Raw genomic sequence first — 27,075 nt, forward strand, 5'->3', positions numbered from 1 at the left:
CTATTCCAACAGTGTATCAAATTGATAATATATCATTGATATGACCATATATGCAATGGATAAGTTAATGAACATATATTAATTCTAGGGTTCAAGGATGGTTCAGTAAATAGAAATCAATTAATGTAATACATTGCACTAAACAAAGGAAAGTTAAAAATCCTATGGTCATATCATTCTGCACAGAGAAAACTTTGGACAAGATTCAAGATCCACACATCATAAATAACCTCAGAATATAGAGATAGAAAGAATTTAACTTAAGAGAGTAATAATCAGGGCCAATAGAGATTGTACAAGAGAGACACTCACTTTGCATACAACTGATATGGGTTGAATCACTGTCACCACATATGGTCCATGATGGTCACCAGAAGTGATCTCTGATAAAAGAGCTAGGAATAAGCCCTGAGCACTGCTGAGTGTGGCCCCCAAACAAACAAGGTACTAATGATCATAAACATCAAATGCACAACCAATATCATACTCAATGGTGGAAAAACTGTAAGAATTCCCTCTGAGATCAGGCACAAGACAAACTTTTCCACTTTATCCAATATTATTATTTATAGATTTGACAGTACTTACCAAATGTATGTACAAGAAATAAATTAGGTATAAGGCAATGATGTACACTGTCTCCAGTTTTACTCAATATAGTATTGGAAGTCCTGGATACAGCACTGAGGCAAGAAGAACAAATAAAAGTGATCCAAACTGCGATATGAGGTCAAAGTATCACTATTTGGATAATATATACATTTAAGACCCTAAAGAGTCCACAAAGAAGGTCCTGGAAACAATAAACCAATAAAGCAAAGTAGCTGGCTACAAAGTCATTTCGCAAAAGTCAGATTCATTTTTATGTACGAAGAATAACTCATATAAAGAAGAGATTAAGTGTTCTATCCCATTTAAAATAGTGTCCAAAAAGTCAAGCATATAGGAATCAAATTAGCTAAAGATGTGTGAAATATAAATCATGAAAACTTTTAATAACTTAATAAAGAGAAGAAGACTTTAGGAAATGGAAACCTTGTCAGTGCTAATGGATCAAAATAGGATATAGAAAAAATGGTATATTTTTAGATTATTTTACTTTTTAGTATACCCTTTAATTATTAATGACAAAGTGGATGAACTTAGGCAATTACTTACAATTACTTAGAAAAATCCATACAAAAACGTCCATTATCATTCTGAATCTGTTGGATTTAATGTAGTTTTTATGATACTACAACTGTATAAGAATTAACTTCCGCGGGGTAGGGAGTTCAGTTTTTACTAAGTAATGTTGGTCTTTCAGGTATAGGCACCATGTTGGAAATCTCACACAGAAAAGTCTATTACTTAAATAACATAATGTGAAAGTGTTTATTTCATAATGATATAATTTTGAAAGAATGGAAAAGAGAAACAAACTGCTTGCATGTTATATGTAAGTACATTATCCAATTTTGCATGGATTAGGGCTCCGAAGACCTTGTTAAAGAGGAATTCCACTGATGAAACATCTGTTCCTAGTTGTTCCTGGTGCTAAAGGTGTCTAAGCATTTAAACATGATTTGTATGGTCGGGACTTTCCTTCATCAACGATTTCATCAATAACTTGGCTCAAATGATTTGAACTGAGTCACCTATCCATCTTAACTTTACTTCTCAGCCTCAGAATATGTGAGATACTTAATTGTTTTTATCTTCTCTTAGAGTTTGTAGGAGTGGTATAGGCCAGTCCTTCCCAGCTTTCTTCTATTCAAAGCAATTCCAATGATTTCCTGCCATACCAATAACATCTCCAGGTTCCATGGAAATCTCATCTAGAGTTTGAGGTTGGTTAATACCTAAACTATTATACAGATACCTAAAGTATTATACAGATTCAATACAATTGTCATCCAAATTCAGACAAAAATCTTCAGTAACAAAGTTTGTATAGAATCATAAAAGACCCAGAGGATTCCCTCTCCTCCAGACTGCCGGCCGAGTGGCCAGCATGCCGACCCCAAGCACTGCAGACCTTCTGTCTTCCGGCCCAGGTGTGTAACATCCCCTCGACCCGCCCTTCTGAGACCCAGCCAGCTCCTCTGCCCTGAGCACCCCAGGCTTCCCTCCCCTCCGGACTGCCGGCCAAGTGGCCGGCACACCACCCCCAACACCTGGACCCTCTGTCGGGTTGTGGGAAAGGGGTATGGCCTAATCATCAGGGGCGTGGCCTCGGCAAAGTGTGCGTGGCCTCTTTTCCGGCCGGCACCTGCTTACTCTGCGGCAGATAGTCTCCTTGACATCGGTCCAAGACTAACATCCTACCCTATTAATAAGTAATTAATACTTTATATACTTCTTGAACATTTGTATCAATATTTCCTTGGAAAATATCCAACTCTTCTCACCCATCCATTCTTTCTCTGTCAAGCTAGTTTCTTCATTGTGCAGATTTTTAATTTTATTTGTTCCCTTTTGTAAATGGTTACTTTTGATATTTTGGCAGTAGTGTCAAAAAGTCTATAATCAATGGCCAGAAGAGATAGTAGAGCGGGTAAGACAATTGCCTTGCTTCCAGTCATCCCAGGTTTGACGCCATGAACACCTCCAGGAGTGATCCCTTAACATTGAAGCAGAAGTGAGCCCTGAGAATGGCCAGGTGTGCCCCACCATATTTCTACACTGTGTAAGATAATGGTATACTTTTATTCATTGTCAGGTGATTATCTATTTATCCCAACATAATTTGATCTTCTTATTCTATCTTATTCTCTTGGTTCTATTACCATAAATTAATTGCCTATATAGATTTAATTTTGAGCTCTCATCTCTTTCCCAATGAGTTATGTCTACATATATTCCAATAACACGTTTTTTACTACTAAGGCATTGTAATATAGTTTGAACTTAGTGCCCATAATATCTTCAATCATCTTTTTCTTAGAAGTTATTTGGTTATTTGTATTTTGAGTCTTCATACAAATTTTAGTAATATTTTTTCTAATTTTTTTATGAACGCCATCAAACTTTTGGTAGGAACTGCATTGATATATGTAATTCTTTGGGTACAACCGTCAATTTAAGAATATTAATTCTGCTCGACCCGCCCTTCCAGACCCAGCCTGCTCCTCGGCCCTGAGCACCCCAGGCTTTCCTCCCCTCCGGACTGCCGGCCAAGTGGCCGGCACGCCAACCCCAAGCGCCGCAGCCATTTTGTCTTCTGGCCCAGGTGTGGGACCCTACCTCGACCCGCCCTTCCGGACCCAGCCTGCTCCTCGGCCCTGAGCACCCCAGGCTTTCCTCCCCTCCGGACTGCCAGCCAAGTGGCCGGCACGCTGACCCCAAGCGCCACAGCCGTTTTGTCTTCTGGCAGCTGATTATCTCCTCAACATTGTGTCCAAGACTAACATTCTAGCTATTCGCAAACAGTAGGACAATAAAACACAAGACGTCACATAAGCATTAAAGGAACATCTCAGTGGGAGGCCAGCTTCTAGAAGGGAGAAATAAAAAGGCAACCACCATTGACTGAGCCCATCCACGATTCTTTTTCGCATCAAGAGGGAACAGGGATACTTCATCTTCAAGGTCCCTCTTCCATACCACCACAACAACATGAAGAAACAGCGCAAATCCCCACCACAAGGAGAGGATGATGAAAGGAGTCCAAAAACCTCAATTGGCATTTCCTACAAACTTGAGCTCTCTGATAAAAAATTCAGAGTTGAAATCATTAAGATGTTCAATGAACTCAATGCAAAGATTGACAACTTAAAGGAGACCTAGCAGAAACAATACAACAGACAGACGACAAAATACGGGAAGAAATGAGAACAGAAATAAAAAAAAAAACCTACGAAAGAAATGAAGGATTTGGTAGATGAAATCAAAAACTCTCTGGCTGCCCTCAACAATAGAATGACTGCAGCGGAAGACAGAATCAGTATGCTTGAAGATGAGCTGCAAGAAGCCTACAGGCAACAAAAAACCATGGCAATAGACCTCAAAATAGCTCTAGGGCGAATCAGAGTCCTAGGGGATGATTTCAAGAGGAACAACATTAGAATCATTGGAGTACCAGAAGGACAGGGAACCAGACCCAACGAAGAAGCCACAGTCAAACAAATCATTGCTGAAAAGTTCCCAGAGCTGGACAATGCGGGCATCCAGATTCAAGGTGCCCGAAGGGTGCCAGCTAAAAGAGATCCTAACAGAAAAACTCCAAGACATATCATAGTTACAATGATGAACAATCATGAATAGAGACACAATACTGCAAGCAGCAAGGTCGAAGAAGGAAATCGCATACAAAGGAGCACCCCAGAGATTCACAGCAGATCTATCAGAGGAAACCGTCCAAGCTGGAAGGCAATATTGGGATATAGTGAAAAAACTCAATGAAATGAACGCTTCACCAAGAATATTTTTTCCGGATAAACTATTATTCAAACTCCAAGGAATGATACACTATTTTGCGGATAAACAACAACTCAGAAACTTCATAGACTTCTAATCCAAACCGAAAACAAGGACTAAAGGGGCTACTGTAAGACAAGAAAAAACCCTACAAGCACAGCAAACCCTTACAGAAAGATGGCACAAAACCGCATGACAATAATCTCTCTCAATGTCAGTGGTCTTAATTGATGAATTAAGAGACACAGACTGGCAAATGGATTCAGACACTGAACCCAACATTCTGCTGCCTTCAAGAAACACATCTGAATAGCCAGAACAAACACAGACTCAAAGTCAAAGGACGGAAAGCAATCCTGCAAGCAAACAACTCCCTCACAAAAGTTGGGATGGCTTTACTACTATCGGACAACATACACTTCAGGTTGAAAAAGTTTAGAAGGGATAGTGAAGGCCATTTTTTATTAATCAGGGGATATGTACAGTAGGAAGAAATCACACTCCTAAACGTGTACACACCCAAAGAGAGACCGGCGAAATACATACAAAAGCTGCTAACAGACCTTAAGAAGAACACTGTGAGCAACACAATAGTAGTTGGAGACTTCAACGCCACCCAATCACCTCTCGACAGATCAAAAAGATTAAAACTGACCAAGGAAATACTGGTTTTGAAGGAAGAAATGGAAGAGAGAGGGCTAATAGATCTATACACGGCTTTATATCTCAAAAAAAGGAATACATATTCTTTTCCAGTGCACATGGAACATTTTCCAGAATAGACCAGGCTATAGAATCAACACCCAAAAGTCCATGGCTTTCCTATATGCAAATGATGAGAGAGAAGAAAGTGACATGAGAAAAGCAATCCCATTCACAATTGCGCCTCAAAAAATCAAGTACCTCGGAATCATCTTAACAAAGGAGGTAAAGGACTTGTATAATGAAACTACAAAACGCTAGTTCAGGAAATAAAAGAGGACACGAGGAAATGGAAAGACATCCCCTGCTCATGGATTGGAAGAATAAGTATTGTCAAAATGGCAATTCTCCCCAAAGCATTGTACAAATTCAATGTTATCCCTATAGGGATACACTTGTCATTCTTCAAAGAAATGGAGCAAGTGCTCCTCAAATTCATATGGAACAATAAGCCCCCACGAATAGCTAAAGAAATGCTTGGGAAAAAGAAAATGGGAGGAATCAACTTCCCCAACTTCCAACTCTACTACCGATTGGTAGTCATTAAAACAGCATGGTACTGGAACAAAGGCAGAGCTGCAGACCAATGGATCAGGATTGAATACTCTGACACCCCCCCCCCCAGATATATGACCATCTAATCTTTGATAAGGGAGCAAGAAATGTGAAGTCGAGCAAGGAAGCTTGTTTAACAAATTGTGCTGACAAAACTGGACAGCTACATGCAAAAAATGGGCTTAGACCTCCACCTATCACCATGTACAAAACCCAGATCAAAATGGATTAAAGACCTCAACATCAGACAAGAATCCCTAAGGTACATTGAAGACAAGGTCGGCAAAACCCTCTACGACATCGAAGCCAACGGTATCTTCAAAGCTGACATGCCACTGGCCAAGGAAGTGAAAACAGAGATAAATAACTGGGACTATCAAACTAACAAGCTTCTGCACCTAAAAAGAAACAGTGACAAAAATGCAAAGACAATCTACAGAATGGGAAAGGATATTTATGCAGTAACCATCCAATAAAGGGTTGATAACAAGGATATACAATACACTGGTTGAACTCCACAAGAAGAAAACTGCCAACCCGATCAAAAAATGGGGTGATTAAATGAACAGAAACTTTCCCAACGAAGAAATCCGAATGGCTGAGAGGCTCATGAGAAAATGTTCAACATCACTAATCATCAGGGAAATGCAGATCAAAACAACCATGAGATATCATCTCACACCACAGAGACTGGCCCACATCCCAAAAAACAAAAGCAACCGGTGTTGGCGTGGATGTGGGGAGAAAAGGACTCTCCACTGCTGGTGGGAATGCTGACTGGTTCAGCCCTTTTGGAAAACAATATGGATTCTCAAAATGTTAGAAATTGAGCTCCCATTTGACCCAGCAATACCACTCCTGGGAATATATCCCAGAGATGCAAAAAGGTATAGTAGAGGTGACATCTGCATTACTATGTTCATTGCAGCACTGTTTACAATAGCCACAATATGGAAAAAACCAGAGTGCCTAAAAACAGATGACTGGCTAAAAAAACTCTGGTATCTACACAATGGAATACTACGTAGCTGTCAGAAAACATGAAGTCATGAAATTTGCATATAAGTGGATCAACATGGAAAGTATCATGCTGAGTGAAATGAGTCATAGAAAAAGACAGACATAGAAAGATTGCACTCATATGTGGAATATAAAGTAGCTGAGAGGTACAAGCTTACAATGTTGCGATTTCTGGCAGATATTTCTCCGGACTTAGTTACTAAAATACTAAAATACGCAAATCCAAAACCGTGCGGCTCTGAGTGCGGCCTATCGACCTCATATCTCTTCATTCTCAGCAATAGAAGACAAATTATCAAATGCTTTCTTTTCAGCAGGTCGACTTTAGGGAGGAGAAGCTCCAAATCACTAATAGTGAGTTTTTTGTTGAAATATTGAATGTAATCAAAGTAAAGTGAAAATAAAGTGAAATTTACCAGTTACACAGGCATGGTGGGAATCTGGGGAGGTGGCGGGGACGGTGGGAAGTATACTGTGATTCTTGGTGGTGGAATATGTGCACTGGTGAAGGGATGGGTGTTCAAGCATTGTATAACTGAAACTTAAACCTGAAAGCTTTGTAACTTTCCACATGGTGATTCAATAAAAGAATAAATTTTAAAAAAACTAGAAAAAAATCATAAAAGACCCAGAATAGCCAGAAAAAATGAGAAATTGGTAAGCATCACATTGTCCAATTTAAAAATGTATTATAAAAATATAGTGATTAAAACTTCATAGTGCTGAAATATAGATAAGTTTGCTGATCAATGTATCAGAACTAAATATCCAGAGAAAAAGCTACATATTTATGGACACTTAATGTTTGATGTATGAACTGAATTAATGAAATGTTGTAAAGATACCCTCTTTAGCAAATAGTGATGAAAAATTTTATAACCACACATAAAAATTGGATTTATATATCAAAACTTATACAAAATTCCTTTCAAGTGGATCAAATACCTTGAAATTTGACCAAAAACTATAAGGATATTGAGGAACATATTAGAAGTACCTCCAAATTTTGGACCTCAAAGGCATCATCAATGTTGTAATATAATTGGCAAAAGCAACAGAATAAAAAATAATCAAATGGGACAACATTTTGGTAGCATTAAAGAATTTCTTCATGGCGGAAGAAACACAGGCTAAGACAAAACTAGCTAACTTAATGGAAAAAATATTTGCACCCAACCTATAATATAAAGAAATGTACTTTATATATCTAGGAAATATTAAGTAGTCACAAATAGTAATCAAAAAGTTCAAAATCCCTATAAAAATGGGGAAAGAATGTGAACATACACTTCTCAGAGGAAGACAGGACTATTTTTCAGTAGTCATAAAAAAGTTGTTCAGCATCCTTTATGATTAGGAAAATCCAATTCAAGACAAAAATGATATACCATCTCACACAAGTTAGAATGCACATGTCAATAATAGTGGGAAAAGTCTGTGTTGGTGAGGATGTGGTTATAAAAGAACTTTCATCCACTGCTGGTGTGAACGTTGCATGATTCAAGCCTTGTGGAAACAAGTATGGGGTGTTCTCACTAAACTTAATATTGAGCTGATATATAAGCCCTGAAATTCTACTTCCGGGCAATTTTCCCAAAGACAAAAAACATAAGCACATCATTAATCATTGAAGCACTTAGTATTATAGCTAAGATATGAAATCAACCTAGGTGTCTAAGAGCAGATGAATAGATTATGTCTGGAATATATACACAATAGAATATTATAGGACTGATTGGTAAAATCATGAAATCATTCTGGAAACTGGTTATGGACTGGATGATTTCACATTGAGTTAAGTAGGTCAGGAGAAGGACAAACACAGAAGATCTCACCTGTTTATGGTGTATAGAATAACTATATATTCAAATGTAGTAAAATGGGGATTTACAGATCACAATGTACCTAGTAAAATAGGTATAAGAGCAGAGAAGAAAAGAAATTTAGGGTGGAAGGAAGATGCTAAAGGGAAATAATGGGGAACATGTGTCAGGGGTCCTGTTTATACAAGTAATATGGAAGGGTGATATAGCTCTACAATCATAGAATACATTCAATAACACTGAAAGCACGAGATCTAAACTACAACTATAGAGCTTTGAAATGTACCTGACTAAGTATCAGGTGGGGTAGGATATTGGGAGGGAACATAGGAACACTAGTGAAGGGAAGTTGACACTGGTGGTGGAATTGGTGTTGGAATATTGCATATTTAAGACTCATCTATCAATAACTTTGTAAATTAAGAAATGGTAAAGCATTTCACTTTTGTAGATAGAATTAACGTTGTCAAAATGACCTTCCTACTCAAAGCATTATACAGATTCAATGCAATCTCCATCAAAATTCTAATAACTGTATTTAAGGCTTAGAACAAACAGTACTAAAATTAGCATGGGAACATAAAACTCATTTAAAGCCAAGGCATTCTAAAAGAAATGAGAAGATAGGAGGAATTGCTTTTCCTGATTTTTAATCATATTCAAAATTCTAGTACAAAAATATTTTGGAATATGCAAACAGTCTTACACCATGGAATTGAATTGAAACCCTAGAGCTAAGTAATTTTCTTAATAATACATTATTTTATATTTTTAGTTTGCTGAGGTTGTTTTAATCATTGGAGAATTTAACCAAATGATATTTTTTTCTGTGTCTACTGAGGGGATTTAGTTTTTTAAAAACCATCATATTCCATTAATTCCACTCCATTAATTAATTTTCATGTGCCAATACAAACATATATTTCTGTTATTAATGTCTTCTGGTATTTGTTTTGCAAATATTTTGTAATAACTTCTGGTTTTATGGAAAGTTCTTATTAAAATTATGTTGATTATTTATTATTATCACTATAATTCTTTTTGCTTGGTGGATTTCACCAGTGAAAATATCTATCCTCTGGTTTTACCAGTAAAGTATTACTAAACTAGTAAACTCTTGGCAATGGTCTCTAGCATCATCTCCAAACCTCTCTCCTAAAGCCACTCACCAACAGATTTTGTGGCAACTCTGTGGCAATACAGGTACATTGCTGAATCTCTGTAGAAACAGGAATTTGGGAAAAGCTGAAGGGCTTGGAAAGGAGAGCTGTATTATTTATTAAAAACATTGAGAAAATGGGAAAGCTCTTTGGCTAATTTCCTTGGCAGAGTTCACCATTCTTCGTGTGATATTTTTTTCTCTTTACCCCTGGATTCTCCCTTCCCATAACTAAGGTGAAATTATCCATCTTTATGAATAAAGTTGATTCACTCTTTATGCAGAGATATATAGCTAGCACCCACAGATGCTATATTGTGTCTATAATTTTATCTTTACAATATGAAATGAATAGTTTTAACTTCGTGAGCTGTGCCAACTTCTGATAGTTATAATAATTATCATCTCAGCTTGACCGTATATATTTCCTCTTTTCCTGCCTCTGTCGAACCAGAGACACATAAATTTAGCATAATGCTTAAGTGTATAGAGTCAGACCATCCTGCTCTATCCGAAACCCTCTGCTTCCAATGAGCTTTAGTCTTCTCCTTGTATGTTGTGATCATAATGATACAAGTCTAGAGTACTAAATAATACAGCTTGTTAAAAGTTCTTAACACAATGTTCAGTATATAGTAAAAGCACAAGAAACAGACAGTATGAGGGAATACTCTGTAATCTCCATTATAGCCTTGAAGAATTTTAGAAATTTGTATGTCCAATAAATTTTATAGTTAAGTGTTAATTTTTGTCCATTATCTGATATGCATGAACATCAAAAGCCCTGTTTTTAAGATGTCCATACCAATTGAATGGTGCTGTTTGGACAATAATCCAGCTACAACACACAAAAATATATTGTATAGTCCTTATTTTTGCTGCATTCCAATCTCTTATGTCCTCTGAGACTTTCATTACCAACAAGTATGTAGGGATAATTTATACTAATTCTCTATTCTCCATTTACCAAAAATATTTCTACATACCTAGAGAGAATAGTATTCATGCACAGGAACTCATGTAATTATTAAGTCAGCCCTTACTTTCAGTTTAGTGGTGTCACTGATTGGACGTTCTATGAAAACCTGAATAAGATAATTTTTCCTTTTATGACTATGTGTCAGAAAATTTATCAAAGATGAAAGCTGGTCATAGGGCCTCCAAACATAAACAAAAACAAAAACAAAACAGTAAGCTAATCTATTATTCGCTTACTATTTCCACAGCTCTGGGTTAACCAGGAGGATGGAGTAGAGGAAGGAGCGAGTGATGTGCAGAATGGGCACCTGGACCCCAACTCGGACTGCCTTTGTCTGGGCCGGCCATTACAGAACCGAGACCAGATGCGGGCCAATGTCATCAATGAGATTATGAGCACTGAACGTCATTACATCAAGCACCTGAAAGACATTTGTGAGGTAGGTTCAACTGTGATCACTACATGTGACAGGATTCAAGTGTTATATAAAAGGCTATATATAACCTTTTATAATCCTCATATAAAAAGCTATATAGAGTTCTGACAGTCTCAATATTTTGGAATATATATGATATACTTATATTTATTCGTTCTCCTTTATATTACCTCATTTTTTCTCCTCCCTTTATAAATCTGCCTAAAATCTCTTTGATTCTTATCCAGTTATTGCCACCACATACAAGAGACTGGTCTCATTCATTAAAGAAAAACATACACTGAAGCCCAAGGTTCACAAATTTAAACAGGGATGCTGGGAGAATTTATTGAATCTGAAGATGCAAGCCTCTTTTTAACTATCCCCTAAGTTCTCAATTTTCTTTCTGGGGTGCGTTACATATTTACGGGTATTCTTTTGTGATATCTGAGGTTGTTACTCCCCCTCTATAATCTGAAGAAAATTTAATTGCAGGTTTAGTAGAGAACTCAGTGAGATAACTCTATTTGGACTAAAGTTTGGGTGTGCAAATCTTAATTTCTCTCTCAACTCAAAGAGGAAATCAGAGAAGAAATAGAGATTCCTGGAAAAAATAATAATGTGTTGGAACATTGTGTGACTGAAACCTGATCATGAACAGCATTTTAACTGTGTATCTCATGATGATTCAATTTAAAAAATAATGGAACACACAGCCAATAAAATATGAAGATATGAGAGTAGAAAGAAGAAAAATACACAGTGGAAGGTCTCAGCAGGAGAGTAACAACTGTTGAGGACAAAATCAATAAGTTCCAATGTGAGATGCAGAAATCTCCAGACAACAGCAGAAAATGGAAGAAACTCAAACTAGACCAAAGGATGTCAAGAGAACTTTGGGATGTATTCAAAACGACAAAAGAATCATTTGGGTCCCAGAGAGGCAGGAAGAAGACATGGATGAAGAAGCTACTGTCAAAGTTATCATTGCTGAGTTGTTCCCAGAGCTGAATAGTGCTAGGATACAAAACCAGGAGGCCTGGCTGGTACCAACTAAAAGAAATACAAATAAAAATACTCTAAGACATATCCTAATCAGAATTACAGAAAAGCTTAGTTAGAGAATGAGTATTGAAAGCAGCAAGATCAAATAAATAAAGGATCATCCTTAAGATTTAAAACAGGGAGTATGGTACCACCAGCAGGTCAACCTGTACCTTCAGGGTGGTGCCCTGATGATGTCCTCAGGCTTAATGATACCCAAAATTGCCTTTGTGCCTTTGGCCGGTCACCAGCAACTTGGGGCCAAGTTTACTGAGAAATTAGGCAACCAAAAGTTAGGTATGTGGGAGTCACGCCACAAACCACCTCCAACTCAGCTATAAAAGCTCATTTATTGGCCTTATTTCAGAGACCCATAAATAAATCTTGAAAGAGATCAAAAGCCACAGTTAATCTCAGACATTTGCATGGTTGAACAGACCGGGATAAATTGGAGGGGTTGAGATAGTCTGGTGCCCACCCAAGCAGAGCCCCCAGAAGATGCTTGCTTTCACAACCCAAAATCGCTGCCATACCCCTGGCCTGACTCCACTATCTCAGGTAATCTGCTGAAAATTCGGGTATGTGGGTTTTGTGACTGATATATCCAGGCTTTCTTGGGATCAGGATAGGCTACCTCCCCTCAACTTCCTGTATTTCTGGAAGCCTCAGCAGTCACATCCATACCCCAAAGTGGCCACACAATTGAAAAGCTACTCCAGTTTTACCATCCCAATAAAAATAATGAATGCCCTGAACAAACATCATGACCTCTTAGCACCTGTATTGCAAACCATAATGCACAAAAGGAAAAAGAGAGACAGAGCAAGAAGGAAGTGCCTTCACATAAAGGAATGCTGGGGGTGGGGTGGTGAGGTGTTGGGAGATGGTGGTAGGGAAACAGGGGACATTGGTGGTGGGAAATACATACTGGTGGAGACATGGGTGCTGGATCATTGTATGACTGAAACTCAATTATGAACAGCTTTGTAATGGTCTATCTCATGGATACACAAAAATATTTTTTAAAAATAATGTGGCAGAATAAATAGCAGTACTCCTACATTTTTTAAAATGGTGGAAATTAATGATAGAACACATAAATGTAGGGAGCACAGAGCTGCCATCAGGTCAATCTGTACCCGTGAGGCAAGCGCATTAGCAGCCTGATGGTGCCTTCAGGCTTCTTGACACCACAAAATTGCCTCTGTGCCTTTGGCCAGACCTCAACAACTTGGGACCAAAGGTTGGTTGAAAGCAGCCAAAGGTTATTTATGTGGGAGCCACACTGACAAACCTCCTCTGGCTCAGCTATACAGGTTCATTTATTGGCCTTGCTTCAGACACCCATAAATAAATCTTGAAAAGCTGCAGTTAATCTTAGACTTGCACAAGGCTTAACACACGAGGGTAAAATCAGAGGCGGGTGAGTCAGCCTGGTGTCTGCCCAAAGCAGAGCCTCTGGCAGCTGCTTGCTCCCACAATACAAAATCGCTGCCATGCCCCTGGCTGAACTCCACCATTTCATGATGGACCTCACTGAGATATTAACCTGTTAAATTCAGACATGTGGATTTTGTGACTGAAATCTACAGGCTTTCTGATGAATATAACTGCAAGGACCTTCTAAAATCTTAGTGAATAAAATTCTGCAATATGTTATTAAAGTGTCATTCAGCATGATGACGTGGGATTTTTCCGAGGGACTCAGGATGGTTCACAAGTCAATAAATGAGATGAACTGCTTTAATGTAAAATGAGATAAAAATCACGGTCTATCAATAGATAGAAGTATTCCTATGAGATCTAATACCTATTTATAAATTATTTTTTAAAAGTAAACATAGAAGAATTTTCTCAGTATAGGAAAGACTACAACAAACCTACAGTTAACATCATACTAAATGGCAAAAGGTTAAAAGGCTTTCCTCTAAAATTGTTTATAAGACATGGATGCCCACTCTCACAAGTATTACTGAACATAGTATTAGAAGTTTTTGCCACAACAAGAATAAAAGTAATATTAAAAGTACTTAAATTGTGGAGCCAGGGTTAGAGCAAAGCAGGTAGTTACTTGTCTTGAAGACAGCCAACCCATTTATCCCCAGCACCCCATAAGGTTCCCTGAGCCCTGACAAGAGTGATACATGAGGGAACTGCACCCCCTGCCAGCCACCCCACTATTGCCAAAGTTACTTCCTCCATCAGGTGTGTGGACACCTTGTGGTCATCCCCCCATCTACCCACCTGCCATACCTTTTTTTTTCAATTTTATTGAATCACTGTGAGATAGTTACAAGCTTTAATGTTTGGGTTACCACCACACAATGATCAAACACCCAACCCTCCACCAGTGGACATTCCCCACCACCAATATCCCCGGTATACCCCCCCTTTCCTACCCTCCCCCTGCCTCCATGGCAGACAATATTCCCATACTCTCTCTACTTTTGGGCATCACTGCCATACCTTTTAAACCCCTAACCATGAGGACAATAGCACATCCACACAAAGAAGTTATTTTATCTGCCGCTCACATTTGAGGTACTAGTTAACCCAGGCCTCACATGTACCTATGAATAAGCCACGGCAACACACAAAGATAGCCCAATTGCAGCAAGATCAAAGAAAGAAATTGCTTATAAAGAAGTATCCTTACGTTTCATATCAGACATATCCAATGAAACCCAAGGGGCCAAAGACAGTGGTGAGATATAGTGAACAATGTCAATGAAATGCCTCACCTAGAATACTTTACCCAGCTAGAATCTCATTCATATCAGAAGGAATAAAAAAACTTCACGGACAAACAATGACTCAGGAACTTCATAGCCTCACAACCATGGCTAAAAGAGCAACTAAATGGCTACATTAAGACAAGATAAGTCCCCCAAATTCACCAAATTTTAGCAGAAAGATGGGACTAAACCCCATAACAATAATCTCTCTAAACATCAATGAGCTAAATGCACCAATGAAAAGACACAGAGTGACAGAATGCATGTGAAAATTGAACCCAACATTCTGCTACCTGCAAGAAAAACATCTGAGCAGGCAGAGCAAACACAGACTCAAGTGAAAACATGTACAACAATTCTACAAGCAAACAACTCCCTCAAAGAAGCGGGAGTGGCCATACTAATACCAAACCAAAACGACTTCAGACTGAAGAAGGTTACAAGAGAGAGTGAAGGTCATTTCTTAATGATCAAAGGATCTGTACACCAGAAAGAAGTTGCAACCATAATTGTATGTGCACCTGATGAGCAACCAGCATAATACTTAAAACCACTGCACATAGACTTGAATAAAAACAAGTTGTGTTGATAGCAACACAATAATAGTTGGAGATTTCAACACCGCTTGATAGAACAACAATATGCAAGCTCAGCAAGGATATACTTTATCTGAGGGAAGAAATTTCATACCCCAAAAGCTGACTATACATTATTCTCAAGTTTACCTGAGACATTCTCTAAGATAGACCACATGCTGAGCCACAAAACATAACTACATAAAATTAAGAGAAGAGAAATTATATCAGCGATCTTTTCAGGCCATGATGCACTGAAAATAGAAGTGAATCATGCACAGAAACAGAAAATCAAATCAAACATCTGGAAAATAAACAGCTCAGTACTGAACAATCAGTGGCTTAGAGAGGAAGAAGATCAAAGAGAAAATCAAAAGATTCCTGGAAATAAACGAATATGAAGACACAAGTTACCAGAACCTATGGGACATGACAAAAAGTGTGGAGAGGGAAGTTAAGTTTATAGCTCTACAAGCATCCTCAGGAAGGAAGAGTGAGTCCACATAAGTAACAACTTCACAGCTTAAGATCTTGGAGAATGACTAACAAAAGGAGCCCAAACCAGAGAGGAGGAAAGAAATAATAAAATTTAGAGCAGAAGTTAATGACATGGGAAACCCCAAAAAGCAATCTGAAAGATCAGTGAAACCAAGAGCTGGTTCTTTCATAAAATAAAAAAGATAAACCACTCACACGACTCACAAGGAGTGAGAAAATTAAGAACCTTGGAATCAGCTTAATGAAATGAGTGAAGTTCCTATACAAAGAAAACGCTACTTCATGAAATAAAGGAGGACAGTAGGAAATAGAGACACATCCCCTGCTCATGGATCGGGAAGATTAACATCGTCAAAATGGCAATACTCCCCAAAGCATTGTACAGATTCAATACAGTCCCTATAAGGATACTTATGACACTATGCAAAGGAAATAGACAAAACACTCCTGAAATTCATATGGAGTAATACATCCCCAAAGCCAAAGAATAGCCAAAGAAATCATTGGGAAAAAGAAGATGGGTTGTATCACCTTCCCCAATTTCAAACTGTACTACAAAGCGGTAGTAATTAAAACAGCATGGTATTGAAATATAAACAGACCCGCAGACCAGTAGAACAGAGTTGAATATTCTGACACAGCTTCTCAAGTATACAATCACTTAATCTTTGATAAAGGAGCAAGAAATGTGAAGTGAAACAAGGAAAGACTCTTCAACAAGTGGTTCCGGGAAAACTGGCAGATACATACAAATGAATCAACTCAGACTTGTGTCTAAGGCCAAGCACAAAAGTCAGGTCAAAATGGGTTGAAATGATATTCAGATCTCAATATCATACGTGAATCCATAAGGTACATGGAAGAAAACATTGACAGAACCCTCCATGATATTGAAGCTAAAAACATCTTTTTTTTAAAAAAAATATTGAATCACCGTGAGATAGTTACAAGCTTTCATGTTTGGGTTACAATCACACAATGATCAAACAGCCATCCCTCCACCAGTGCGCATTCCCCACCACCAATATCCTCTGTATGCCCTCCCCCTCTCTTTAAGGATGAAAAAACATTGACCAGGCAAGTGGAAACAAATATAAACAAATGGGACTACATTATACAGAAAGCTTCTGCACCTCAAAAGAAACACTTTAGCACTGTCAACGACCCCTTGTTCATGGATTTGCTCTAGAGGGCACCAGTAACATCTCCATTGTGATACTTGATGTTACTGTTTTTTTTTCATTTTATTGAATCACCGTGAGATAGTTACAAGCTTTCATGTTTGGGTTACAATCTCACAAAGTTCAAACACCCATCCCTACACCAGTGCACTTTCCCCACCATCAATATCCGGGTACACCCCCTTTCCCACCCTCCCCCTGCCTCTATTGCAGACAATATTCCCCATACTCTCTCTCTACTTTTTGGCATTAGGGCTTGCAACACAGACAACTGAGAAGTCATCATGTTTGGACAATTATCTAAGTTCAGCATGCATCTCCCATCCCAACTGGTTCCTCCAGCCATTTTATTGCTTGTAATAGTAGACACTAGAAAATTACTCTTATATTAATAATTCCTTTTGTCCTGGGGGTTGTTGCTTAGGTGTATGGGATGGCACATGCATATTGGCTGTCTGGGGTTACACCGGTGCTGACTCTCTGAGGTTGCACAGGTGCTGCCTCTCTGAGGTTGCATAGGCATGCCGATTCTCTAGGGCAGCATACGCATGCTTGCCCTCTGAAGGGATGTAATATATTTCATTTCAAACTTCTTAGCCAACATTTCTACTTCTTGCTTCTCCTTATGTTCATCATTAAATGGTCCTTCTGTGTGAGCGGACTTCTTCCGCTGCTCCCAGCACAGCAGCAGCTCCAGGTAGCAGAACCTCACGCAGCTCTCGTCCATGGGGGCTCCGGGTAGCTGAACCCCACGCAGCTCTCGTCCATGGGGTCCTTGAGCATCGGCTCCAGGTGCACTGTCTCCCGGGGCGGCTTGGCGCTGGTGGCCAGCTACCGCGGCTGCAGGTGCAGCTGCGGGAGCGGCGGCGGCGGCGGCGGCTTGGCCTCGGAAGCTCAGGCTGCAGACAGTGCCCCTGGCCTCACCATTATGTTCTGCCGCCATGTCCACCACGGGAAGATGTGACTGTTATTGGCATATCAGATACACCTTGGGTAGCTTGCCAGGCCCTGCTTGTGGGCAGGATACTCTTGGTAGCTTGCCGGGCTCTCCGAGAAGGACAGAGGAATGGAACCCAGGTCGGCCTCCTGCAAGGCCCTACCTGCTGTGCTATCGCTCCAGTGTAAAAAAAAAAAACAAAAGAAACAATGACCAAAATACAGAAAGAGCCCTCAGAATAGGAAAAAGATATTTACCCAATACCCATAAAAAATCAAACGCCATCCAAAAATGGGGAGAAGAGATAAACAGAAAACTCATCAAAGAAGAATACACACACACACACACACACACATATATATATATATATATATATATATATACATATATGATATACAAGACACTGGTAGAACTTTCCAAAAAAAACACTAACCCCATCATAAAATCATCATAAAATGTGGAGAAGATATAATCACAAACTTCCTCAAAAAAGAAATCCAAATGGGCAAAAGGCACATGAAAAAAATGCTTACATAGCTAATTATCAGGGAGATGTAAGTTAAAACAACAATGAGGTATCATCTTAAACCACAGAAATTTGCATAAATCAATAAGAACAAGAACAACCAGTGCTGGCGCAGATGTTGGGAGAAAGGCTTTTTCATTGTTGGTAGGAATACCGACTGGCCCAGCTTTTTTTAAAACAATATGGACATTTCTCCTAAGACTATAAATTGAGCTACGATATGACCAGCAATACCACTCCTGGGAATATATCCTGGAGATGCAAAAAAAATCAAAGTAGAAATGATATCTGCACTTGTATGTTTATTGCAGCCCAGTTCACAATAGCCAGTGTCTGGCTAATATCCGAGTGCCTGGGAACAGATGACTGGTTAAAGAAACTCTGGTACATCTACACAAAGGAATACTATACAACTGTTGAAAGAGTGGAAATCATGAAATTTCCATATAAGTGGATGGACATGGAGACTATCATGCTAAATGAAATTAGTCAGAAAGAGACAGACAAACAGAATAACTACTCATTTGTGGAATATAAAGTAGTATAATATGAGACTAACACCTAAGGACAATAGAGATAAGGGCCAAGAGGAACGTACCACAGTTTGGAAACCGGCACCACATGTTGGGGAAAAGGTAGTTGGGATGGAGAAGGAATCGCTAAGTAAATTTGATTGGAGGGATCGCCTGGGAAGAGAGGTATCTGCTGAAAGTAGACCAAGGACCAAACATTATGGCCTTTTAAAATCTGTATTGCAAATAATAATGCCCCAAATTAGAGAGAGAGTAAGCGGATTGTACTTGTCACAGAGGCAGGGAGTGGGGTGGGGTGGGGGTGGCTGGAGGGACACTGGGAACAATAGTGGTGGAAAATTTTTACTGGTGGAGGGATTGAAGCTGGAGTACTGTGTAACTGAAATGTATTCATAAAAATTTGAAACTGTATTTCACGGTGATCCCATAAAATTTATTTTAAAAAGAGTGATCTGTGATCAAGCCCTTCAGGGTGTGACCGAAAAGCAGAAAAACAAAGGAAGAAAGAAAGGTGAACATTAGCAGTAGTACAGCGCAGCAGACCTGGGTTCAATCTTTGGTGTCCCATATGGCCCTCTGTGCACTGCCAGTAGTAATATGTGAGTGCAAATCAAGGAGTAAGTCTTGAACAAGATTCCCGACACTCCCATTCACTGCTGGTCGGAATGTTGACTGCTCTAACCTTTTTAGAAATCAATATGGACATTCCTCAAAATACTAAAAATTGAGCTTTTAGATGGCCCGAGCAATACTGCTCTTGGGATTATAAACAAGGACCCAAAAGCACAATGAAAAAAAAAGCATCTGCACTCCTGTGTTCATTGTAGCACTATTGACAATAGCCAGAATCTGAAACAACCCAAGTGCTTGATAACAGATGAGTGGACAAAGAAACTATGGTATATCTATACAGTAGAATACTATGAAATTGTAAGAAAAAATGAAGATCATAAATTTACTTATACATAAATGGACACAAAGACTAGCATGCTGAGAGAAATGAGTCAGATGACAGACACAGAATGATCACAGTCATATGTGGAACATATATGTATATGTATATATATATAAAATAGTCTGAAAATAATATTCAAAGATAGTAGAAACAAGGGCTAAGAGGACTGATCCACGGTAGAAAGTTTGCCAGAAGGTGTATGTTGTGTGTATGTTGCATATACATTGTGTGTGTTGCAACATATGTTGCAGTAATGTTTGGTTAGACAGTCTGATTCATTTAAGATATGCATGCAAAAGAAACATATGTTTCCTGGAAGGATCACAGAAATGTCTTCGGAGTTTTTTTGTGCTGTGGCCTGCCGGAGAGCAGCCTGTTCAGCCCCCTTTTATTAACTAGCTTGATGTTTTAACCAATGATATTCAGCCACATAGGCAGAATATGCAAATTAACTTAGTCAAGGGCAACGGTATCAAAGCCAGTTACATAGCCGGAAGTATAGTCCGTTAAAGTAACAGTAACAGAAAAACAATGTTTACATCCAAGACTAGCTAGGCCTGAGATTATGGGATGTTGTAGACCAACATTTCCCCCTTTTTTGTTTAAAATGACCAGTAATAAATAATACAAACATTTTCACAAATCTTTCCAGTAATACCTCAATGCTGTTTTTAGAAAATCTAGCCTTATTCTACAGAAATTGTTTTTCATTTTACAATACAGAGTTTACATATGCAGAGTTTACACACATTAAGTAATATTTCAGTTCCAGTACTGGTTCAGAGACATTTGTCAACGAAGACCAACTAGTCTCTAAATAAAAACAACACTTTCATGCATTTCTGGATGAAATTCACAGTCCAGGTTTTTCCACAATCAGTAACTGCCGAAGTACTCCCGTTGTCAGATTCTTCTCTAAGGAACAAAGAAGAATCACCGGCATCCATAAGTAAAATTAGAAACTTCCTCTTTCTCAAACTTCATAAATGTCCCGATAAAATATGCATGGAATATCATCCAGTCTTATATAATAAACCTGTTATCTCTTAAAACTTCTGTTTTGAACTAAACCAGTACCTTTTGAACCTATTTTATATACAATTATTTTAATTCTCTTTTTAACAAATTAATACAGTGCAGATACAAACAAAAATTATAATATAAATATTTAGAGAGAAAAATGTACTAACATAATAAAAACTTGTATCATTTTTACAAAGCATGAGGAAAACATCTTTTTAATTAATGTTAATAGTTCTTATACTTTATATATTTAAAATCATGAACCTTTTATATCAATCTTTAACAGCTTTCACCTTGGTTTCATGCTCTAATATTGCAACTCTTAATAAGCTCCAAAAAACACTCAAACTTTAAAAAATTTTTGGAGTACTTATTTTTGTGATCACTAATCTTTGTGATGGAGCTGCTTGCCCAGTTACAAGGATTTCCACTTCTGATTTCAATCTGACTTCAATATTTAAACACTTAACATAGACATGTAGAAAGACAACAAAATCACATGCATGTGCATTCATACATACCTGATCGATTGATCTGACCCTCCAAGAACCAGGGGAAAAAACTGATGGACAGTGAAAGGAAGGGCAGTCCCCAGGATAAAAATTCCCTGTCGGCTGATTGGGATTATCCCCCGTTTCTCATTCCAACTAGGCTGTCTCCTGTTTGTTAAAATTGGATCCAAAAAGAAAAGAAACGCTTCTGTTTTTACAAAGCTGGCAAAAATATATGAAAAAGGAATCCATACTGCAGTTTTTTCATTTGCTATCCCTTATTCACTGAAGAAGCATTAGTCTTTTTGTAGGACACCAAAAGTGATTTCTGTTTGCTGAAATAAAAGCAAAACCTCGTCCCCACCATTCCACATGGCCTGGCATCCAACTCCCAGAGAATGGGTCCCTGTGAAGGACCTTACACCTCTGATTAATTTTATATCTAACTCATTTTTTAATTCTATCAGAAATTATTTCTTCTGAACTACCCTGATATTCCCAATGTTTTTCCACTGATGTCATTTCATCAGTGCAATTAAAAAAAATTCAAGTTGAACAGTGCTCTGGGTATTTGCTGTCTGGGAGAATCTGCATATATTCCCCCCTTTTGTCTAAGTAACATAACTTGAAGCTCAATATTTGCTCATTAGTCAATGGTACAATAATTTCAGTAGGATAGTTCCCTATTAATTGTCTAGTTCTTCCTTTGAAAATTATTTGAGATATTTTATCTACATAAGTAACCAATGTTTTACTACACTTGTTACATAAAAAACTCCACTCCACAATATTAGTTCCTTGTACCAAAATTCCAGTAGGAGAATGTGAAGTACGCAACACTATCACATTAAAACTTTCTGAAGAGTTAATTCTATCCAGCTGAGCCTTATTAACAATTTCCTCAATTATTTCTAATTCTTTTTCAGCTGCTGAGCTAAGTTGCCTTGGACTATTTAAAGAGGCTATTTAAAGACTATTTAAACCTACCAATGTTTGAAACAAATTTTGTAGGGCATAGGTTGGAATACCCAAAGAAGGCCATAGCCAGTTTATATGTCCTAATAGTTTTTGAAAGTCATTTAAAATTCTTAATTTATCTCTCCAAATTTGGACATTTTGAGGTGTAATTTTACTCTCCATATTATTTGTCCCCAAAATTCTCAACCTGATGTTGAATTTTGTCCTGGTCAATTTTTAAACCCCATGACTGTAGTTCATAAGTTACAGCTTCATAAACTTATTGCAAATTTATATGAGGTGGAGCAGTGATTAGAATATCATCCATATAGTGAATAATTTTGACTTTAGGCTACTGTGCCCTAATTATATTCAATGGTTGATTAATAAAATATTGACACATCGTGGCACTATTCATCATCCCTTAAGGCAAAACAGTCCAGTGATATCTTTTAGCAGGAGTTTCACCATTTAAGGAAAACACAGTAAAGGCAATTTTTTCTCTATCCTCTTCTCTCAAAGGGGTGGTATAGAAACAATCCTTTAGATCAATTATAATAATATTCCATTGTTTTGGAATAATGGCCAAATTAGGTAGGCCCATTTGCAAAGGGCCTATTGGTTCCATGCAGTCATTAACTTTTCTTAGATCACTTAACATTCGCCCTTTACCAGTCTTTTTCTTGATAACAAATACTGGTGAATTCCAAGGACTAGAGCTGAAAACAATATGTCCCAATTCAAACTGTTCTGTAACTATTCATTTAAAGCCTTAAGTTTTTCTTTTGTTAAGGGCCACTGCTCAACCCAAACAGGCCGGACTTTCTCCATACTATTGGGAGAGCTGTTCTTCGAGCAGCAGGCCCAAATTAAAAAGGTGATTGCTGAGACACCTCTTTTTCTTTAATGTATTTCACACCAAGTTTTGCAACAAATCTCATTCCCATAGGGTGATAGCCATTGGAGAAGTATATGGCTGGATGACTGTCATGTCTCCATCAGGATCACTACAATGAAGAGGTTGCACACTCTGTTGAACATCAGTGACCACACCCATACCAGAAAAAGTAAGGTCCACACAACACTTTTGCCAAACCATAGGCCAATGATGAGAGGCAACAACTGTAACATCAGCACCTGAATCTAACATACCCTCCAGTTTTGTTCCATCCTCAAAGATTATAACCAAAGTAGGCTTATCATCAGTAATCTTTTTGCCCAAAATATTCCTGCATTAGTGCTTCCAAAATCACCTTTTCTTTTCATGCCTGTATTTTTTCTTACTATGCACAGAAGCAAAAGCAAAAATGAGCAATATGTTCCTCTTTAAATATTCTGATATCCGCTTCAACAGTGACTATAATTGAGATTTCATTCACAAAATCAGTGTCAATGAGTCCCACTTTTACATTAACACCTTGCAGAGTCATACTCCCTGTCCCTAAGATCAATCCTGCTTTTCCTTTTGGAAGGGGGCCATAAACATTAGTTGGAATTTTGTAAATTTTATTGGGAGTCAGAAACAAATCCTCTAAAACTGAAATATAGCAGCTACACTTCCCTTCATTGCTCTCACAGGGTCAATATAGTACAGTTTCTTACTAATGCTCATTGGTTTATTGATTTTATTGATTGTTTTTTTTTGGGGGGTCACACCCGGCGATGCACAAGAGTTACTACTGGCTCATGCACTCAGGAATTACGCCTGGCGGTGCTCAGGGGACCTTAAGGGATGCTGGGAATCGAACCCGGTTCGGCCCCGTGCAAGGCAAATGCCCTATCCGCTGTACTATTGCTCCAGCCCCCTCCTGCCTGTCTTTTTCTTTGCACATCAGGATTACAAACGACTGGAAAAGCCATAAACTGCGCAGGCTGTTGGCTCAATTTTGCTTTATATCAAGGAGCTTCATATTTTTGCATCATGAATGCAACTCAGGAGTAAGCTTAAAACGGCAACACAGAGATTCCTCTTCCCTATTCTTACATAAATGAGGGGAAGGAACTGCCAAAGGGTCAGGATCAGTGATACCCTGTACAGCAGGCATAATCCTTCTTTCAGAAGGGTGGAGCATCTCAAGGTCGTTCATCTGTCTAATTAATTTATCTATTTTTTAAATTAACTTTTCTCAACTCTTGGGCGTTTACAACCTCTTTTAAAACCGAATTCTCTGTGTCTGACTTGACGCTGTCAGACTCAGACCGGACAGGTGAATCATCAGTTTGATATGAATCACCAGAAAATACAGACACTGTTAGCTTAGCACAAAATTTTGTCAATATCAAAGATTCTTCCCCACTCTTCTTCTCTAACACAGGATTTTCTCTCTAAGTTGCTTTGAAAACTTGTGCATGATGAAACTTTTCCCCTACTTTTTCCCATAGTTTTAAATCAAATTGCTCTCTATTTTTTTTTTTTTTGCTTAAAGCAATGACAATACCCTTTTTACCCTCTCAAGGAGGTGTTACTTTATCTGTTCTTTCAATTGCAGACCAGCTACCTTTGTCAGAGTTCAGGGTGTCAACATGGGTATCCTGCTGTATTATTACAGAATTACCCTTTGCCCTTTTTTCCTTTTCTTCCTTTATTTATTCTTTATTTCTTTCTCCCTTTCTTTTTTTCATTGAATCACCATGTGTAAAATTACAAAGCTTTCAGGTTCTTTCTCCCTTTCTTTCTCCTTTTCTTTTTCCCCCCTTTCTTTCCTCCTGTCTATCTATCTTTCTTTATTCCCTTTCTCTTTTTCTTCTTCTTCCTTCATTTCTATTTCTTTTCTTTCTTTCTTTCTTTCTTTCTTTCTTTCTTTCTTTCTTTCTTTCTTTCTTTCTTTCTTTCTTTCTTTCTTTCTTTCTTTCTTTCTTTCTTTCTTTCTTTTTCTTTATTCCCTTTCTTTATCTCTCCCTTTATTTCTTCCGTACCTGGCCTTTATATTCGAGCCTCCTGTTGGGCGCTACATGTTGCAACATATGTTGCAGTAAGGTTTGGTTAGACAGTCCGAGGAATTTAAGATATGCAGGCAAAAGAAGTATACGTTTTCTGGGAGGATCACATAATTGTCTCCGGAATTCTTTGTGCCATGGCCTGCCGGAGAGCAGCCTGTTCAGCCCCCGTTTATTAACTAGGTTGATCTTTTAACCATTGATATTCAGCCACATAGGCAGAATATGCAAATTAACTTAGTCAACAGAAACAGTATCAAAGTCAGTTACATAGCCGGAAGTATAGTCCATTAAAGTAACAGTAACAGAAAAACAATGTTTACATCAAAGCCTAGCTAGGCCTGAGACTATGGGATGTTGTACACCAACATTATGAGGTGGGGGGTGTGACAGGGAAGGGACCACTATGATAATGATAGTTGAAAATAATCACTCTGGACAAGAAATATGTGCTGAAAAAATGGTAAAGTGATAATGCATGATACCATTTCAGTAACAACATTGAAGCGCAAAGTGCATTAAATGGAAAAATCACTTGTATCCTAGTCTTCCTGTTGATTTTCGATTTGCTCTAGTGGGCACCAGTAACGTCTGAATTTGTCCCTGCCGCATGCTAGAGTAGCCCAATGATATCTGCTCACTTCAGGAACAGGAAGAGCCTCATATCTTTCATTCAGGGTTTTGACATAGTAGTCTGACCATCTCGTTGGTGGGCGGCCACGTGGTCTTTTGACGTCCCGTGGAATCTAGTCGGTAACAGCTCTAGTCCAGTGGTCATCTCTGAATCTTATTACATGTCTGGCCCATCTGATTTTTGATGTCTTGGTAAACAAGACAGTGTCCCTTATTCTTGATCGTTGACGGAGGTCAGAACTCCGGATTCCTTCTCTCACTTGAGTGAGGCTTGATACTCCTAGCATAGCTCTTTTGATTCCTCTTTGGGATACCAGAATAGCATTCTCATCCTGTTTGTGTAGGGCCCAGGTCTCTGAGGCATACGTAAGTGCAGGAAGAATGGTGGAATCGAAAAGATGTGCCTGGAGTCGGAGGTCCTTCGTCCTGTTCGTCCTGTTAACTACTTCTTCGACTCTTGAAGGCATTCCATGCTGCTCTCTTCCTCTTCCACAGTTCTGGCGCCAAGTTGTTCCTCATGTTGAGTTTCCAACCCAGGTACACATAGCTGATGCATTCCGAGATGTTCTTTCCATTGAGAGCAAGTGGAGCATCAGGGACTAGTTCGTTTTTCATGAGCATCATCTTGTTGAGGCTCTGCTGAAGTCCGACCATTCCACACTCGCGGTCGAAGTTGGCCAGCATTTGTGCCACTTGGCTAATGTTTGGCTTTATGAGAACAATGTCATTAGCGAAGCGGAGGTGGTGTAGATGCTGACAGTCTATCTTCACTTCCATTCCTTCCCATTCCAGGAGTCGGATGACGTTCTCGAGGGTGGCACTGAATAGTTTAGGTGAAATGGTATTGCTCTGCTGAACCCCTCTCTTTACGTCAATGATCACTTCTTTGTAGAATGGTGAGATCCTGGTAGTAAATCTGTAATACAGCAGACAGAAGATCTTGATGTATTAGGTTTGAATGCCCTGTTTGGCTAGGTCTTTGATGACTGCTTCAGTCTT

At 38.6% G+C, this 27,075-nt stretch overlaps 1 protein-coding gene across 7 annotated transcripts in view; it reads left to right on the top strand.

Moving 5' to 3' along the window:
* The window catches only part of ARHGEF9 (Cdc42 guanine nucleotide exchange factor 9), a 421,659-nt gene that overhangs the window by 141,988 nt on the left and 252,596 nt on the right, over positions 1–27,075 (top strand). For all 7 annotated transcript variants that reach the window (XM_055120363.1, XM_055120368.1, XM_055120367.1 and 4 more), the window contains one exon: positions 10,884–11,075. In XM_055120363.1, coding sequence (XP_054976338.1) covers positions 10,884–11,075 — 192 coding nt within the window. The remainder of the gene's footprint in view (positions 1–10,883; positions 11,076–27,075) is intronic.

This window comes from Sorex araneus, chromosome X (assembly GCF_027595985.1).
Source record: "Sorex araneus isolate mSorAra2 chromosome X, mSorAra2.pri, whole genome shotgun sequence".
Classification (NCBI taxonomy): domain Eukaryota; kingdom Metazoa; phylum Chordata; class Mammalia; order Eulipotyphla; family Soricidae; genus Sorex; species Sorex araneus.